The following is a 19,213-nucleotide window of genomic DNA, read 5'->3' on the forward strand; positions in this document are numbered from 1 at the left end:
GAGAAGAGGAACAGGGAGTGAAAGTGTGGCTCTGGAAGTTGTGGAGTTGGATGGTCAATCAGAGGAAGACCCGGGCCCATCCCTTCTCCATCCTAGGGCACGAAGGGAGGAGAGGATAAGGGAGAGATGTGAACAGCGTGGTCTATGGTGGAGGAAAGGGCCTTGATCCTCTTCATGGGCTGCAGCTGTGAGAACTGGTTAAAAGGACGGACATGCGTATGGACCAGTGCTGGAAATAAAGTGTGGAAATATCTCTAATCTGTCATTCCTCTCTGAGTTTGGTGTCCTTCCCAGTCTGTGTTCTGATATCTGTGGATGTCTTCAAACTCTTATCTTGCCAGGTTCCCTTAATTGTTTCAGTGTAATTTGTATTCTTTTTACCCTTTATAATTTATAGTTATTTTTTAGTTTAAATGGCATTTCCTCCATTTGTAACTGCTTGGGAGGGTTTTTTGTCTCCAGTCAAGGATATTTGGACCTTTGAAGGAATTAAAGGGGCTTCACCTGTTTTTGTCACTGTGTTTATTTTGTATCCCACCCTGGGTTATCACAATATGGGATTGTTACCATTTCATCACTGTGTGTGGATATCCTATTCTCACAAGCATCCTAATTCCAAAGGTTCTTGCAAAGGGCACCTCTCTGCCTCTCCTGATGCAGGGATCCACAAGTGTAACACATTTAACTGAATGTAGCCTATTGGTTGTATATGCTGGTCCACTAAATTAATCCCCATGATTTTGCCCTATTCAGAGAGAATGGAGATGCCAGGAGCATCTTAACTTGGTGTTAGGGATTATATAGTAGAGATCAAAACCAATGGATAACCCAAGTGCTACAGCTTCTCTCAGGTTAGAAATAGAGTAGATGGAAACCACATTAACATCTTGAAAATGTTGCATTAATCCATGTTTAATGATATATTTAAGATACTTTTCTTTACAATGTATGCAAATTAATGAACATTAAGTGCTAGTTTTGAAATTAACCAATATAGTACAAGATAATTTATTCCTTTGATCTTGCCCAATTTCACTTGTAATTTCTAGCTAGGAAATTACTGGAAATGCTTTTGTTAATACATAAATATTCTTCTGAAACAGAGTACCATGCCTCATTGTTTAAGGGGTAAAATTATTAGACCTCTACTTAAGAATGCCTTTTTGTCTTCTCCAGAAATTTCATATAGCACATGAATTTAGCATCACACTGACCCTTGGAAAAAGTGTATTATGCTCATGTTAAAAGCATTAAAAGGCTGCCAATTTACTTCTAGTTTGGTACAAGATGATAGATATTACCTTTAAAAGCTCACATGGCCTAACAAGCTACCTCATTCATTGAAAAATGGTCTAATAATGCTTGGAAATCTACAGATGCTGAAGACTCATCTTGAGGTCCTGACTTGGAGTCAAGCTTTTTCTATCATTATCTGGAAGGTGTTCCCTAATGAGCAGAAAGGAGAGACCTCTTTGCTGCTCTTTGCTTTTTTCCTTTTTAAAGACCTTTAAAATAAGATACTTTTTGACAAACTTTTTGATTATTTAAATTCTGGTTTTCATTTTTAAACTTTTGGTGTTGTTGAAGAGCAACAAAAGACTTCAAGAGCCAACAGTATCAAAAGTATATAAAATAAGTAATACATCAAAGAAATAAAACCATAGCCAAGACTTCAGAAAGAATAAAGCTACTAATGGATCCTAAGCTACTAATCCTTAGACAAATAATTATTTGTCTATGGATTATGTCCAATATCAGAGGCAGGAAATTTCTGGAAATTCAGGTCCTGGATAATAAACCTGAAAATGCTGAGCAAGATGCCCCATCTGTTCTGACAACAGGAATTGTTTATATCCTTTCTTTGTCATTTTGGGGGGTTTTCTCTCAGCATAATTATTGATTCTAGACTGTGTGTGTGTGTGTGTGTGTGTGTGTGTGTGTGTGTGTATGTATATCAGTGTGTGTGTGTGTGTGTGTGTGTGTATGCACACACAAACACACATATATATTCGGAAACATTGTGGCTCATTTTCACACACATAAAAAGAGTATATAATTAATACCCTCTTGGCATTCTAGAAAGAAAAGACAACTCATTAAAACTATAAAATGATTATAAAGAATAGTGACAGGTGATACCAAGAGAGGAACCAACGACTCATTAAAACTATAAAATGATTATAAAGAATAGTGACGGGTGATACCAAGAGAGGAACCAAAATAAATAGTATCCAAAATTAATGAACCCAGAATAACTGATTATTTTTGAGATGGGAACACATGCTTCTTAAAAATATGCCTAGGAATTTTACATGTCTCTCTGATGTAGTCAGAATAATATTGTATATATTGTAGAAAACAAAAGTAGGAATTTCCTGAAGTCTCTCTGTATTCTGTCAAACAATGTCAATGAACCACTGCTATTAATTTGCTCCCTATGGAATAATACCTTTGAGGCAAGTGCCACTAATTAGCTTATTTTAGCTTTTGTACATTATATATTCATCTCTTCTTTTACCATTGGAGTAGTCCCAGTCCACAGCCAAAATTTTTCATTTTTGTGAAAAGGAATGTTGCGCAGGTAGTCTTTACATATGACTGGTCATTTAATGATTGTTCAGATTTACAATGGAGCTCTTCAGGGCTATTTACAATCAGGATTTCAAGTTATGACAGCAATCCTTCTCCATGGTCAGGTGATCACATTTTGTGCACTCAGCAACCGGTCCTCATTTATGTCCATTTACAGTATCCCACAGTCAAATGCCACAATTTACATATATATATATATTTTGCCAGAAACTGGCATTTGCTTCCAGTCTCTAGCAAAACATGGTCCATTGCAGACAATGGATTCTGATTGCAGCAATCACTTATTCACCAACATATTTGCTTTAGGACCATTGCATTTCTTAACAATCATCACAAAACGGTTGTATAACTGACCTGCTTAATGACCAGCATGATTTATAATCCTAATTCCAGACTCAAGTATGGTCTTAAGTTGAGGAATACCTGTAAATGAAAGTATTTTCAAGTTTACTTATCTGCTTACCACAAACAAGCAACAGATCAGAACTGTAGCAAATTCTGCCCTTACCAGTACTGGATGTGTGCTCTAAAAATAAAGACATGACTCAACATAAAGATTGACTAGCATATTTCTTCCCTTGTTGCCTAAGAACGTCACTTCCTGATGAGGAATGAATTAATGATGACCATTATCATGATTTATCACTTATACCTTTTATATGTACACTGAGAGCTTATGCACCAAAGACAAATTTCCTGTGTGTCTAATCACACTTGGCCAATAAAGAATTCTATTCTATTCTGAGCTAAAGGACAGGGTGGCTGTGCTATTATTGTCCTGGTGAATTTCAGAACACATTGTCATGATTTCATAGCAACTATGGGTCTATCTTAAGCAGCATCACACCTCAGTCCTTCTGCAAGGCATCTGAGATTGCTTTTTCTGTGTCTAATGAGGTGATGATGACCAAGCTGTAGAAGAATTCCCTCCAGTTCCATTGTCTTTAATTACATTTTAATTTATGGTATTTAGATTGATTGAGTCTAAAATAGGAGACCATTTCCAGAAAAAAAATTCCAGATGTCTTTCTGATAGCTCTTAGAACTTTCTTGCTATTATGGTAGGCAATTGTGTCAATGCCTAGATTATTGGAAGAAGAAAAAGAAAGAGAAGAGCAGGCAAAGTTGGGGAAAGGGGGGAACATCATCAGTTTAAAGTCATTGTGTTCCCATAAGTGCTCCAAGTCCAATCCCTCTTGAATTCTGTTGACCTTTATCTGGCACAATTTACGGTTGAACTTTTGACGAGATTCTTGTGTACAGGCTTGAATAAATCTCCTGTTCTGCAACTTTATGAATAGTCCTGATTCTTTGTGCCTGAAAGAAGGTGAGCTATGGCTAGAAGAGAGATTATGTTTTATTTAGAGACAGTGATAAGCTACTAAAATTGTTTTTACCCACTGGGATAAAGGAAAAAATCGTTTAATTTTTCTTTCTTTTTCTTTTTTCTTTTACACACTCCCTGGTTTTTCTTTTTCTTATATTTTTCTGTTTGTGTTTTTTGCAGTACTCAATGTATGATTTTTATTCTTTTCATTTATAATTTTTAATAATGTTATTTTTTTAAAAAAAAGAGAGAGAGAGAATGGAAGATGCCTACTGTGTGCTGACACTATTATGACTCTGGTGGTATATAAACATAAATGCATAATTTGAGACACTATTACCATAAATTGACTCTTATTGCCTAGAAAACCATTGCATAGAAAATTACATTATTGTGACTTTCAGCCATAAAAATGTTTCATTTTGCAATCTTTATTTTCTAAAGATTAGAGGGATACAGGAAATAAAATTCATTATTATTATTTTTCTTTCTTTCTTTTTAGGCAAGGAGGCAGAACATAAACCACCAAGTAAGTTTCTAAACTTTACAGCTATTAAAAATACAGGAACAATGATCAGTTGGATTTTTACTGTCTGCGACAAACTTTTATTCTTTGCCTATCTTCTAATCTAAACCACCTGTGGGCTTTGGAAACTCTCCAGGGAAGATCTGGAGATTCCACAAGGTGGTACATTGAGTTCCATTAACATGCAGGTGGATGTTGTATTTTCTCATTGAAATATGGTTATAATCATACCTTAGCTGTATGGAGTAGTCATAATAGCTTTACTCCAGTAATATGTATATGTGACTGTCACATCATTTCCAAGACTATATAATAATGTTCTATTGTATGGTATGATTTTACTGAGCAATAGAGACAAAGGTTTTGCCCCCAGCATGGTCTATCTTGATGATCTATGAATTAATTATTATGAAGTACAATATTAATCCTGTTTCTTGCAAATCTAACCTAGAAATATCATGATATTTCTGAAGAAGCAGCCACATAGAGAGGGCACTGACCAGGATTCTAATAAAACTAGACTCAACTGAAACCTAACAGTTTTTTCCCCCCACTTGTTTCATTTCATGGAGCTCCTCAGAATGGAGTGGTGCCTAACGGAAGTGCTTCAGGTCATTGAGAAACCTGCTAGGTCTAACCATCTTAAAAGGTTTCTCCTCCCTGCAGTGGTTCATGGTCCTAGTTACCTAGAATTTGATTCCTTTTATATGAAGGAGATATTATGAAGTTACCAAGAGTTACCATTTGCATGTTCTCATCAGACTGCTAATATACCCATTCCAGAACTGTATTGTGTGTAGGCATATCTTCTCAGAGAAAGCCCATGCATGACCACACGTATCAATTCATTATCTATTGTATGCTAGTTTGAGAAAATCAGAAGACAGGGCTAACACTGTAGCTCTTCTCTCAGTAATTCTGGAATGACTCATTTTGTGTGAAATCCATCTGAGAAGAATTTAAAAGTTAAGAGCAGAGACTATACAACGGCAAAGCAATGTTGAATTTATCTTGTATTGCTCCCACTTTTTAGAACAAGAAGTTCTTGGGCAAAAAAAAGGAGCTCATCTAGCAAAACCAGGTATTTATTCTGATATTCACACTTCACACAACCACTTGGCAAAGTAGAAGAAGGAATTGACAAACTGAGCAGAACAATAAGGCCTTGAGCACCTGACATCATTGCTATTCCACAGTGTATACTTCTTAGGCTTGCTCTTGGCTTAAATAATAGGGATGCACCATTCTGTCCTTATTCATAAGTAAGCATGAATTTTTCTTTGTTGGTGGAGGGGAGGGGACATGCAATATGTGTAGGATCTAAGCCAAGAGCAAGCTTAAGAACTACAACCCAACATTATCCTTTTCTACTTTTCCTCCATTGAAGTAAGGTTCCTTAATTTCTCTCCATGTCCAAAGAAATTACAAGATGTGTCATGTTATATTTATACTTGCTGCCTTGCTTTGCATGTGAATGCCTTTTCTAAATCTGCAATTTAAATAGCCTTGTTAACCTGGTTGCTAATAATGTCTTTGCTGCTATTTTATCTTTTTCTGAAAAGCATGTTATGCACATTAACATATTGAATTAATAGAATTTCCTAACTATTGTTAGCCAAATAGCTTAAATAATGCATTTGTCAATTAACTGTGATTAATATTTTACTTTCTTATATTTATGTCATTTTTTAAAACAGTACAGAATATAAATAGTTCACATATAAAGAGATAGAACACTGAAATACCAGTGTTTCTTTCAGGGATGCCTGCAAGGAGAAGGTCAAAAGTCAAAATTGTGTCTATATCCATGTGATCAAAGCCTGCCTTTTTTTAACATGCACCATGATGCATGTAAAAAGGGGTGGAGTTCAGAGGTGGCATTCAACCAGTTCTCAACAGTTCTGGAGAACCTGTAGTGGTGATTAGGCATGGGTCGTGGAACCGTTAGTAACTTCTGCTGGCCACGCCCCCGAACCGGTTCTCTCGTTGCTGGTCGCTCAGTTGCCCCACCCACCTGATGCTCGCTCACACCACTCACCCGCCCGCCCCCAACTGAGCAGCCCTGATCTGCCTGCCCTGCTCACAGGTAACCCTGCGAGCCGTGCTCGGCCCACTGCGACCCACTGAGCAGGGCCTTTCTGTGACTGGCCCCCACCGCTGGGGACCTTTCCGGGTGGGAGGAGGCCAAGATGGGGTGCCGGGCCAGTCCAGAGAGTGGGGGAACAGCGGTGGCAGCAGTGCGGCTATGGGAAGGAGCCCCAGGAGTTACTGGCCTCCTTTTTGGAGCGCGTCGACCACCTTCCCAGCCCAGAAGAGCAGGGAAAGCAGAGGTAAAGCAAAGAGAAAGGTTTTACGGCTTTGGAACAGGGGACAAAGAACCAAGACCAGCTCCAGTTTTTGTTGCAAAGCACCTCAAGCATCCAGTAACATGATCATGCAGTTGATAGGTGACCATCTCCAAGCAGATAGCATCATCTAGTAACCCAGAGCCTACAGGAGTATTCTAACTCTTGATAAGGTGATTTTGGCTCAATTCACAGCATGCCAAACCAACATTCACATTGTCCCCACCCTCCGCTTGCTGCTCATAAGTTCTTCCCAGAAAAGAGGTGTGTGTGTGAGATAGAGACAAGGAAGGGAAGGAAGGGATGAAGGGAGGGAGGAAGGAAGGAAGGGAGGGAGGAAGGGAGGAAGGGCAAGAAGGAAAGAAAGAAAGAAAGAGGAAGAAAGAAAGAGGAAGGGAGAGGAAGAGAGGAAGAAAGAAAGAGGAAAGGAGAGAAAGAAAGAGAGAGAGAAAGAAAAAAAGAAGGAAGTGGGAAGAGAGAATACTCTGTGGTATTATTTTTAATTGTTCCATTATTTATCATATATTAATATTTTGCACTGTCCCTACACCTAAAGTGATTTTACTGCCTTTCTTCTGCCCAGATATTTTTCAGGGTTTACATGTCAGGGCATAAATACAGGTGCATTTAACAGAGTTGAAAGGGCCTATGGAGGTCTTCTAATCCAACCCCCTGCTCAGGCAGGAAAACTCTGAGGAATCCAAAATCTGAATAGAGGTCCTGGGGAAGGTGTCAGAATAACATAATAACACTTAGAAAGGGACCTTGTGGGGAACTCTATAACATTTCAGAGAAATGGCTGTCCAGTCTTTTGTTAAAAACTTCCAGTGTTGGAGCACCCAGAACTTCTGGTGGCAAGCAATTCCACTGGTTAATTGTTCTCAGTGTCAGGAAGTTTCTCCTTAGTTTTAAGTTGCTTCTTTCTGTTCAGTTTCCATCCATTGCTTCTTGTTTGCATTCTGCTTCTTTGGGAAATACATTGTCCCCCTTTCTTTGTGGCAGCCCCTTAAAAGCCTGTTGCCTGTCACACTCTTGAGTAAAGCATGTGAGCCATTTTGCTCCTTTCAGTGGTCCATGAAAGTACATCTATAGTATGCAGATAATAAAGTCAAAAAAGGTGAACAACATTTTTACAGAACTGTAGATAAGTTGAGGCTGGGTGACAAGAAATGGCTGGGAGGGGAGGGGCCAGGTGAGGCACCCCTTGATGTGAGTGACATTGAGTTGGCCACACCCACCCAGTCACATGACCACCCAGTCACATGACCATCCTAGTCACATGGCCGCCAAGCCACACCCACCCAGTTATGTGACCCTAAGCCACGCCCACCAAATAAGCCATGCCCACAGAACTGGTAGTAAAAAAATTTGAATTCCACCACTGGTGGAGTTATTTATTTATTTATTTATTTGGGTTTTCACAAAAAAGAATATAATACAAATAAAACATCTTTTTTTGAAAACAAACTTTTTTTGAAAAACTGCTTTTGCAGTTTAACCTGGTCAACCAAAACTTTCTCTTCTTATCTTCCTCCTGCACATTCTTTTCCAGTTGAGTTCTTCTTTGAGGTGGCCATTTCTGACCACTGCTGCAACAGCCTTCAGGAAAGGGAGTAATGGCCAGCTGAGGAGGAGAAATGTGGCTCTCCTCAACCCTGCTGGCAGTCTCCCCTTTCCTCACCACCTCTATGGGGTGGCTTAGCCCTGATACCAGCTGGCTTGGGGTGCTTCGGCGGCGAGCACAGATCAAAACCATGCATGATTGCGGTTTCGGTCTGTCAGCGAAGGGATTCAAGCCAGAAGTCTGCCACCACTGGTGGAGTTTTGATTGCATGTTGCCTTTTTTGATCCCTTTCCCTGCAGGACACCCCTGTTTCTATTAACAACTTTCAGGGCTTCCCCATGAACGAGCCCAATGTGAATTTCCTAGATATAAGAAAAGTTTAAATGCAATAACTCAATCTATAGCAGATTGACACATTTGGAACTCTTTCCTTCAGCACCAATAATGAACAACTTTGTGCTACATATCATGTTTTATTGCCACAGAGAGCATAATATTAAATAATATAGTAAGAATTAGTTATATTGCAAAGTAAACATAAGTAAAAGAGGCTTTGGATAGATGATGTCAGAGAATATAAGCTGTAACTATTCTTAGGAGGCATCTCTTTTTATGATTTATGCAAACTATCCATGTGCAAAGAAGCAGTGTGTTTCCAATTACAAGTTGCAGTTTGCTACAAAATAAATGTTTAAATATAGAGAATAATTGGTAAAAATTACTGTGACTCTCATATGCTTGCTAGTATTTCTGTGCCATTACAATATAGGCAGTAGAAGATAGCAGATCTTCTACATATTTTTTAGAGTAGGTTTCTCCAGCGTGGTCACAGTCAACCCCTAAGGTTCAATGGGACTATCCATTATTGTTATTGTTATTATTTATAGTACTACTAGTTAAATAAGTATTTATTAAATTATTTTATATGTTAAATATTTGGGGGCTGATGAACAATCTGAAACTTTATGAAGGGTTAATGAGCTAAAGAGTCTGGGAATGGCTCTTTAGAGGCATTAATAGTTGCATAGCATTCTTTAAATCTCACAATCCCTCCATTTCTCTACTTCAGGTCTTCTAAGGCTACAAAATGAACTCTCTCTGACCATATTTGATCATGTTATCTCTGAACTTGAATACAAATTTAGCAACACATTATGATAACACGGCTTTCTTCTAGTCAAATTTATTCTTGGTGCCAAGAAAGATTTTGCACTGAATTTCATACTTTATTCTTATTCATTTTGTCAAAAGATTGTAAGCTTTTACATTGCTCTGATAATCAATATATAATTAATGTAATATTATGCTGCAAATAGCTCTCTTTAAATATTTGTGCCCCTACTTCAAGTACAGAGAACAGCTACACAAGTACGTAGATTGCTGCTCTTTAGAGAATATCTTACTACACTGATTATTGTGTTGTGTTATCAGTTGTCTCCTATCTGATGGGGAAGAACTGAAGAACATCTATGAATCCCAATGTATCAACTTAGCTAAATTCGATCTTAGCATTATTTTTAAATGAGGAAGGTAAAGATAGTAACATGAAGGAAACCCTAAATTATCTATTTCTATATCCATCAATCATAATAGGAATGAACAGAAGTAATTGGAATTATATTTTAAAAGTCATTATCTATTTCTATCTTTCACTACTTACCTATTTTGCTAGATCTCTAATTAATTGTTTGTGGCAGATGTGTAGTATTTTGGAACATCAGGAACTTTATTTGCATTAAAAAGACTATTGGTGCATCTATTTTTTAATTATTTAAATCTAAAAAAATTTTCAGGTAACATAGCTGCATGAAAGACTCTGTCTTCTACATTTATATTTACTTTTTTATTTATGTTTTATATTTCTACTCAAGAAATGTTAAACTATTTGATGTGCCTCTTATTTGCAGGTATAATCAATATTTCAAATGATTTTAGATGTCTGCCATGTTGCAAGGATATAAAATGGATACAGACTGGAGATAATCTGCAGAACAGATCACATTAGAACAATAATATCAAGTCCCAAGGCAAAATCCAATATATTCAGTTTTGGCATTAAAACAGATCACACTTTCCTAATGGGCACCCTCCAGCTATCACTTTTATCCTGAAACAGTGTCCATTGATCTTCTGGCTGATGGATTGTCAGAAACACATTCCAATATATCTGAAAGACATTTATTCAAGAATACTAGTCTATATCTGGAATAATAAGTCTTGCAAGAAAATAAAATGGCAAAAATCTAATTCATAATATCTATAATCTGGCAAAAATTCCTGTCAACTTCTTTATATCTTAAAAGTTTCTATTTTCACTGCGCTTATATTCTGTAGAAATTCCCAGCAATCCAGATCATGGTTGTCCCAAATTACCAAATGTCTCCAAGGAATATAAATCCTTCCATTCCCCACTAACCTGTCAGAACTGAAGAAGCTTCTTGGATGAGAAGCAAAACATTTTCAAAAGGAAAAAACAAGAAAGTCCAGTTGCCTCCTGAAAAAGCACATTTGAGACACTGCAGTTATATTTTCTCAGATATACTGTGGGCTTGATTAGGGGAATTCAACGTGTACAGGTTGAGATCTGTAGAGATTCTCAGTCATTCAGGTCATGGTTTATACAAAGGTGCTTTTTCCAATGGCACCAGGACTTTGGTTTTCCTTGAAGATGTTTTGCTTTTCATCCTAGAAATTTCTCTGGCCAGAACTTAAGAAGTTTCTTGTGAAACATCTTCAAAGAAAACCAAAGTCCAGTTGCCTTTGATAAAAAGTACCTTTGGGGACAACATGTACAGTTTGTATTTACAAGTGAAATATTTCTACATTAACTTAACAAAAGTGTTGCTGTATCACAGTGTATGCAACATACACTACACAGGTAGTCTTTGATTTACAACTGGTCACTTAGTGCCCTTTCAAAGTTACAACAGGCCTACTTTTGGAGTACTTATAGCCCAGATTCAAAGTTCCAATGGCAGGTCCCCTCCAAGGTCATGTGATTGCTTGGCAATACAGCCACACTGATAGCCATTTGCAGCATTTTGCAACATCCTGTATCGATGATCGAGAACCATGGGTAATATCAGGTTGAACATCTTTTACAAACTTTTCAATGTATGACTCTAATGGGTAGATTCTATTACAGTCATATGTAAATGATTATCTGCATTGAAAACAGCCCCAAACTCTCAAAGTATGAAGATTTATATAGATGTACTTATTTTTTTTCTTTCTCTTTCTATGTCTGTGCCACTCAGTAGAAAGACCAGGAAAAGCAACAGCTGATCTCAAAGTTGCAGGTAAACATGTAGTAGATGTACATAGCATATAGTACATATACATATGGTATATGTAATAACAAGCCACAAGAATTGTACCTGATGGAGCTTAATGTCGCCAGAACCTTACCTGATATATCTATTGAGCACCATAAAAACTAATTAAATTTGTCCCATTAAAAGATCTGCCACAAAGTGTCAGATATTCTATTTTTATCACTCTTCAAGGTAGCCACAAACTTTAATTACTTACTTGCTGTTAGTGTCTGGGAGGGTAATGTAGCATGTGGAGAGATTATGCCAGGATGCTCACAGTTGAGCAAATAGAGACTGGAGTTGCATTAAAGTGAGCTGGATCTGGGAAGGGGAGGGGGCGGCAGATAGAATGAACAGCTTTATGGCAAACTGCGAACTACCTGCTGTTGTTCTCAGCAGGAAGTATCAGAGTGGCAGCCATGCTCCAGCTCTGCACCTTAGTTAATTTCAGTCTGTCTCCTTGTATGAAGTCACAGTTGATTGACTGTATTCAGGGATGCTTGAAAAAAAATGAATGCTGAAGAAAGACATCTGTGCATATATCAAATCACTTGAGATATGATTCAATCCAACTCCATAGAAGAGCGTGTAAATGTGCAAATGTAAGATCTGTTCTGTTTCCAACCACATTTAACTTGCCTGCTGCTGACAGACAGAAATCACAAGCTTGTTTTCTCCAAGGGTTTGTGAAACAATATGCAAATATCCAAGTCCCCTAAAGTTTAACGCCTATGATTTGGACATTCTTTGCAGATGAAAAAAAAGCAGAAAAATCTTTGAGAGAAAAGAAGGAAAAACATGGTAAGACTGGGGTTTTTTTCTTTCTAAAAAACTATATGTTCTCTGAATTTGCTAATATCTTTCCTTCCTCACTTACCTTAATATTAACAAAGCGGATTTTATGAGCTTCAGTTTAAATATTGTATTTGATTTTTCTCTCTTTTTCTTTTACATACAGGAAAAACAGTTGAAAAGACACCCTTGAAAGTAAAACATAACAAAGGTATGTATGTATGTATGTATGTATGTATGTATGTATGTATGTGGTTTCTATCCAGCAATTAATTCAAGAGTGCAAGGCAATCTACACAAACCTCTTCCTGTGAAGGAGGTTGGGTTGATGCAGAGTGATTGAGTCTAGAATCACCCAATGAGCTTCAGTGGCTGAGATAGATTACAGCAGGGGTCTTCAAACTTGACAGCTTTAAGACTTGTGGACTTCAATTCCCAGAATTCCTCCTCCAGTCATGTTAGCTCAGGAATTCTGGGAGTTGAAGTCCACAAGTCTTAAACTTGCCAAGTTTGAAGACCCTTGGATTAGAGTCTTTGTTCCCCTCTTATTACAACAACATACAATTGTCCTTACAAACCATAAATCTAGAGCAGGGATGTCAAACTCATGTCGTTACAGTGGCATCATGTGATATATCGGGACTTTTCCCTCTTTGCTAAACCAGGTATAGGTGTGGCCTATGCGTGAGGCAGTGCTTTTGACAGCCCTGATCTAGAGTATTACTTTTAAGAGAAGAAGAACAAGCTTCTAGATTTTTGTTTGAAACTGGACTGGATAGCTTTTCTAGAAATCAGTTGGTCCTCTGTAACTACTGTATTCTTGGGGATGGGGAATGGAACTGGTCCTGAAAGGTCTAGGAGAAAGATGGGGAAAGATAGAAACATGGCCGCTTATTCTTCATCATGACTGAAGATCTTTGATTTCATGATTTTGTGACCCAAGGAAGTTTTCCCTCAAGCCTTGGTGAAGTCTCATGGACTTTGATTAAGGGCTAAATACTGTGAAACACATAAAGTTCTTTGAAGAGAGTAGCTGTGCACATAATGTGTGTGTTTACGTACCTATATATCTATTTCTATGTCTATAACTCTTATATTTAGAATCCAAAACAATTAAATGTTTTTGTTCTCTTTAACAGTTCCTGCAGAAAAAGCAGTCCCTTTTTATCACAATGTGACTACAGGTAATTGGTGGTTGGTTTCCTCCCCCTCCCGCTCCCTCCCCTCCCCTCATCCTCCCCTCTCCTCCTCTTCCCCCTCCCTCTCCTCCTCTTCCTCCTCCTCCCCTCCTCCTCCTTTACTCTTTAAATCCAGTGTCTATTAAGATTTAGTATTAATTGCTCACTATTGAGATCCATTTATCTTAATTAAAAACCACATTTTTACTTGATTATATGTGGTTATTTTTCAAGCCATAATTTTCTACTGTTTCTACATTGCACTTATGTGTTATCAGATTATGTTGGCTTCTTAGGTTTTCAGATATAATTTAAAGTTTATGGCTTGGCAGTAAGTTAGTTTCAGGGCTGTTTTTATCAATGAGAATCAGTCTGACCAACTCAATATTTTTGGGAAAAGCTGATCTTTCCTCTCCATTTTCACATGGTATAGGAGGCTAAATGATATTGCATTTCTGTAGCAGCCCAGCTTTTTGGAATGGCCTCCTTCTGGAACCTTGGCTAGTTTTGAACTTGACCGCCTTTTGGAACAAGCTGAAAACAGATCTCTTCTGGAAGGTCTTGGAAGTGGCTTCCCTGTGCCTGAAAAGAATATTCAAAGATAGACAAATAAGGAAGCCTTGTGGTATCACCCAGGAGGGCTTCTTATACACATGTGCAAACAAAAAAACCCCTTTCATCCCATTATCAAAGACATTCATAGTCATAGCTGTTTTGAGTTTCAGTATGATGTGACCTCAAAAATGCAGCCGGATTAACTTAATTAAGTAGCAAATAAAACAATTGAAAGAAAGCAAATTAGCAAAGAAAGCGAAGAATTAATTGATTAGCAAAGACAGCAAAGATTTAGCAAAAAAAACCTTGCTCTACAGATTCTCTCCCTCTTTCTGAGATTTTCTTTCTTTCTTTTCAGAAAAACTTTCAAAAGCTGCAAAACCAGGAAGTAAGTTAAAGGCCTTGCAAATATCTTTGATTTTCAAATGACTTCAATTCCTTCTCAGGACATGTAACTAGGTATCCACAGTATTGTTTCGCCTCATCTTGTCAGATTAAGAAAGGATGAACAATTTGCCTTTGAAAACTAGTTAATGAGGGAAAGCTCATTTTTCATATTTTGTAAGATTAAACTAATCTTGAAAGCAATTGAAGAAGAAAAGATAAATTAGTACAAAGAATTTGAATAAGACATCAATTTTTATATATTTCATGTTGCTATCTGTACAAGTACAAGAGGAGAAAGTTTCAGAAAATGATTTCCATATAAGTCAGCTACCATATATCAGACTTTTTCTAACAACTGTGTAATTATTAGAATAATGTCTTGAATTCTGCTCTTCTGTTTGGTTGTAATAAAAATATAACTCCACAAAAACACAGCTATTCACTCTTTCCCCTTCCAGTAATCGTGTCATAGATTATGACCATTGCATAAATCTTCAGATCTCCTTCTTCTACAATTTGTTTCTGAAGTTTATGGAAAGGAATTACATTATTATGGTTGTAGTACAATGATTCTTTAATACCAAGACTCAAGTCAGTAAAATAAATTTGTAATTCACATTCAGTACAGGTTAGAATTTAAACTTCCACTGATTTTTTCCACATGAAAATTGTGCTCATGAGAGGCCAAAAGCCCACATGAACCTATTTTTAAAATTCTAACCTATAATTCTACCAAGTAGAAGACTAAATGCTTTACTTGCTTTACATTCTTAGAATAATTATTAGCCTTGACTTTATCATCTTCCTTCAAGAAATAGGGTTTCCTTAGAACTGCATTAGCCTCAATAAAACAACGTTTTGCAACTCTTAAAAAGAGATGTGCATAAATGTAAGAAAGGTTCTGATTAGCTGAGCAGAATCTGTGTACTGGTCACACTAATGTCTGTCCATGCTGATGCACTATTTTTGTAGGAATGAAAATTGTTATTTTTTTATCAATGAATGAGAATCAAATGGCATGTTCCCATCTTAATAGGAAGAGGAAGATGTGTTGCATACGTTTACCATCCTGAGTTATTTGTAAAAATAATAAAAGACATGGTATTGATTAATTGGGATGGACAAGTCATATAAGTAGGTTCAGTGGCTTCTTATCCATGCACAAACATACTGCTGAGAGCAACGTTGTTTTGTTTTGCTTCTGATATGAATTATTATTTTTATCTTGTAAGTTGATTGTACCACTGAGAGGGAAGATGTCTTCACTAAGAAAGTTTCTTTTTAGTAAGTCTCCTATCTGAACCAGTATATTAATGAGCCATAAAAGAAATAAAACACAAAGAATTCTATTGCTTCTAAACTTTGTTTATGGCCAATTAATGGATTTGGGAAGTCCTTTAAGGCCTGATTCACATATGCAAACTGCAGTGTTGACCATTTAATGTGATGCACCACTTGTGTATTCACCGAACATGATGTAAATGTATGGCATGAAGGACCATTTCTCTTGCATGAGCTGCTAAAATACCTACCACTGTGGTCAGGCTTTCTCTAGCAGGCTGGATTGGATCTAATTAAATGGGCATTGAGAATCCCGGAATTTCTGAAAAGGTAGTTTAATTGTGGAAAAGTTAAGGGGCCATTGTGAAACAGTAAGGGCATCTTGCGTTTATCAAATGCAAGTTCCAGGGAACCACACTGTTTATAAGGTTTCATGTTCACATTTTTTGCATCTGTTTCTTCTACTCATTCTAAAAGCAATTATCTTGGGTGGGAGATACAATTTCCATCTGTTTCATGTTTTGGTAGCCAGATCTGGTATTTGGCTGTGTGAGAATTTTTACAGTTGTTTGCTGTCATCCAGAGATCACAAATAGCTTTCTATAACCACATTCTGATTAACTTCAGAGTGAGAGGGCTGTTCTGTAGCATTAATGTTTCAACCATGAACTAGAACTAAGCAAAACACCCCTCTCCAGCATAATATCCTAGGATATTTGGACTTCAATTACAATATAGTGGCTTCTATAAGAGATGTCAGTATGAGAGGGGATCTGTGATATATTGTAGACTTTATGTTGCATTGTCTTGTTTACAAGTAAGATTGCTGGTTGTAAACACCTAGAGGAAGAATTAACAACTGAACAAAGAAAAACTGGACTTTATCCAATATAGAAATCTAGGGAGCATGCAATAATGAACATACTGACAGTGTTAAATCAGATTTAGTTAACATAGGAACTGTTGGACTTGTTAAATTATTTTTAGCTAAATGTTTATAATTAATACTTTTTACTCCATTTTGTTGCCTCTTAATGATAATTCAATTAAATAACACTTATATCTACTAATTTCCTGATAGTGGTTAAAAACACTGTGTATCCCAGCAAGACTGTGAACTATACTGTTGGGTATGTAGAGCCACCCATTGATTAGAAGGTCATAAATGATGAATTAAATCAGAGCTGTCAAACTCCTGGCCCACGGGCCAGATGTGTCATGCGCTGGCCATGCCCACACCCAGTTTAGCGAAGCAGGTAAAAGTCCCGATACATTACATGATGCCTCTGTTATGAAGTGAATTTGACACCCCTGAATTAGATTAAAAACAATCTCTTGGAAAAGGAAATAGTAACCCACTCAAGGAGTTTGCCAGGAAAAAATATCCACAAACAGATTTATGTCAACATGATATTAAAAGATTTAAGAGCAAGTCACAGATGTCAGTATTGGTATTGGCTGGAATAGAATTAAAAGCATATTCAGCAGTTATGTCCCCAGAGGCAAAAAGGAAATTTAATGCTGCAAAAATATGTATACTATTTAGACTTGCAATGTCAGAACAAAACATACTTGATGGTGTCAGAATAGAAACGTCAAGAAGCAATTACTGGCAGACAATCCTGGCAAAATGATGTCCATTGGGTCATGAAGAATTGGAAGAGACTGAATGATTGAATAACAATTCTAATTAGCAGCCATGTCTTTTCTCTAATTCCAATAATTGTTGTAGACCAAAATAATGTGTATAAGGTATGCTTTACTGGTGACATTGATAGCATTGGCAAGTATTCAAACATTATGCCTGGAAAAACTTCTGCCAATGCAAGGTGACAAAAAATATGTAAGAAGCTGGTTAAAACACACATGCAGATTTATACCTCTATATCATATGGAGGACTGCTGATGGAGAAATTCATTGCCACAATATTATTTCTTTCAATGACAAATCTATTGTGGACAGAACATCTAATATACTTTTCAAACTTCATACCTGTATGCCCAACAGATATTCAAAGACCTTAACTGCTGCCAATGCAATCTTTGGTTGTAGGATTGTAGAGAGTATCTTTTTTTTTGGAGGGGGGGGGGTGTTAAGCCAAGGCATGTCTGGCATGGATTTGAATGGATCAAAATTATTTGAGCATTATTAGGGTTGTTATTAGGGCACTAAAAATGTAGCATACATTAATTCTGTCTTGTTATTTTGGATACTTGTACCCTTGGCCTATCCATCTGAGGACCAACTTCCTACTCCCTCTCTAGCTGCCTATGACATGAATGAAGCTCTTCCGCCTTCACTTCTTCACTGAAGGCTGCCAATCCGTTCATTCTTTGAGAAACCACTTCTTTCTTTTAAGTGACATGCAAAGGAATAAAAGGAATAAAAAAGGAATAAAAGGAAGGAATAAAGGAATAAAAAAATGCCATAAAGAACATGTCCCTTTGGTCCAGCTAGATAACTTCATCACAGATTGGACATAAGATGAAAATTGAGAGTGGGTTTTTGTTTTTTTGTTTACTTTCCTAGTGCAAACACTTTGAGGAAACAATTTGAGAAAAAATAGTTTCTGGAGGGCGAGCTATTTATTCGCATGCATCCCAAATGAACATTAACAAACTTATAACATCAAATATTTGCTAGTCTTTTACAGTGACAAAGAGTGCCTGGCTATTTCTGATTTTTAAATAAAATAAAATAAAATAAAATGATCCGTTCTCAGTGGACCAGTTAATCAAAGTGAACTATGATGTTGTTTTGTGACACAGTGTGTTAATGAACTCTCCATCTGCTTTGCCTTTGCTGCCAAAGTACTTTGCTTTAATGAAAGATGTCTGCTGAGTGACCTGTTCCTGACCCACAAGCATAACTCATTACATATTTGGCTCAAGATGGAATTGTCTCTAATTAGCAACATTTTTATATTCAGGTCAAGATTCAGGCCTTCGAATTTAACAGTCTTTCCTAGGTGGCTGCAAGCTATTTGACACATCAAATATCATGACCGGCATCAAAACTGTGCACCAAGAAAAAAGAAGTCCCTTTTACAGGACAAGCATTTAATTGCTAAAGACTCAGAGCTGCATTAATAAGATTTGTGTTTGAGCAAATCTAACCACACCTTTTCTCTAGTTTCATTTTGTCTTGTATGGAAAACTGAACAAAAATATATCTTCATAATACTCCCCATAATTGAAACTCTGTTTGTGGGGGGTGCATACCTGCAAATGTACACAGATAATATGCACATAATTTGTACATCTCCTTGTACAAATTATATAAGAAATATCGGCATGGCACACAGGAGACAACCAACAGAGCAATTTGGTTATTGAAAAGTCTAATGCTAGA

At 37.0% G+C, this 19,213-nt stretch overlaps 1 protein-coding gene across 28 annotated transcripts in view; it reads left to right on the plus strand.

The window, feature by feature from the left end:
- TRDN (triadin) overlaps window positions 1-19,213 on the plus strand; it is a 239,662-nt gene that overhangs the window by 212,491 nt on the left and 7,958 nt on the right. For 27 of the 28 annotated variants that reach the window (XM_087941756.1, XM_087941764.1, XM_087941813.1 and 24 more), the window contains 7 exons: window positions 4,422-4,448; window positions 5,479-5,526; window positions 11,612-11,653; window positions 12,422-12,469; window positions 12,627-12,671; window positions 13,600-13,644; window positions 14,552-14,581. In XM_087941756.1, the coding sequence (XP_087797882.1) occupies window positions 4,422-4,448; window positions 5,479-5,526; window positions 11,612-11,653; window positions 12,422-12,469; window positions 12,627-12,671; window positions 13,600-13,644; window positions 14,552-14,581 (285 nt within the window). The remainder of the gene's footprint in view (window positions 1-4,421; window positions 4,449-5,478; window positions 5,527-11,611; window positions 11,654-12,421; window positions 12,470-12,626; window positions 12,672-13,599; window positions 13,645-14,551; window positions 14,582-19,213) is intronic. The other variant, XM_087941728.1, reaches the window with a different exon arrangement.

This window comes from Pseudonaja textilis, chromosome 1 (assembly GCF_049901715.1).
Source record: "Pseudonaja textilis isolate UNSWEBS1 chromosome 1, rPseTex1.2, whole genome shotgun sequence".
NCBI classification, from domain to species: Eukaryota; Metazoa; Chordata; class Lepidosauria; order Squamata; family Elapidae; genus Pseudonaja; species Pseudonaja textilis.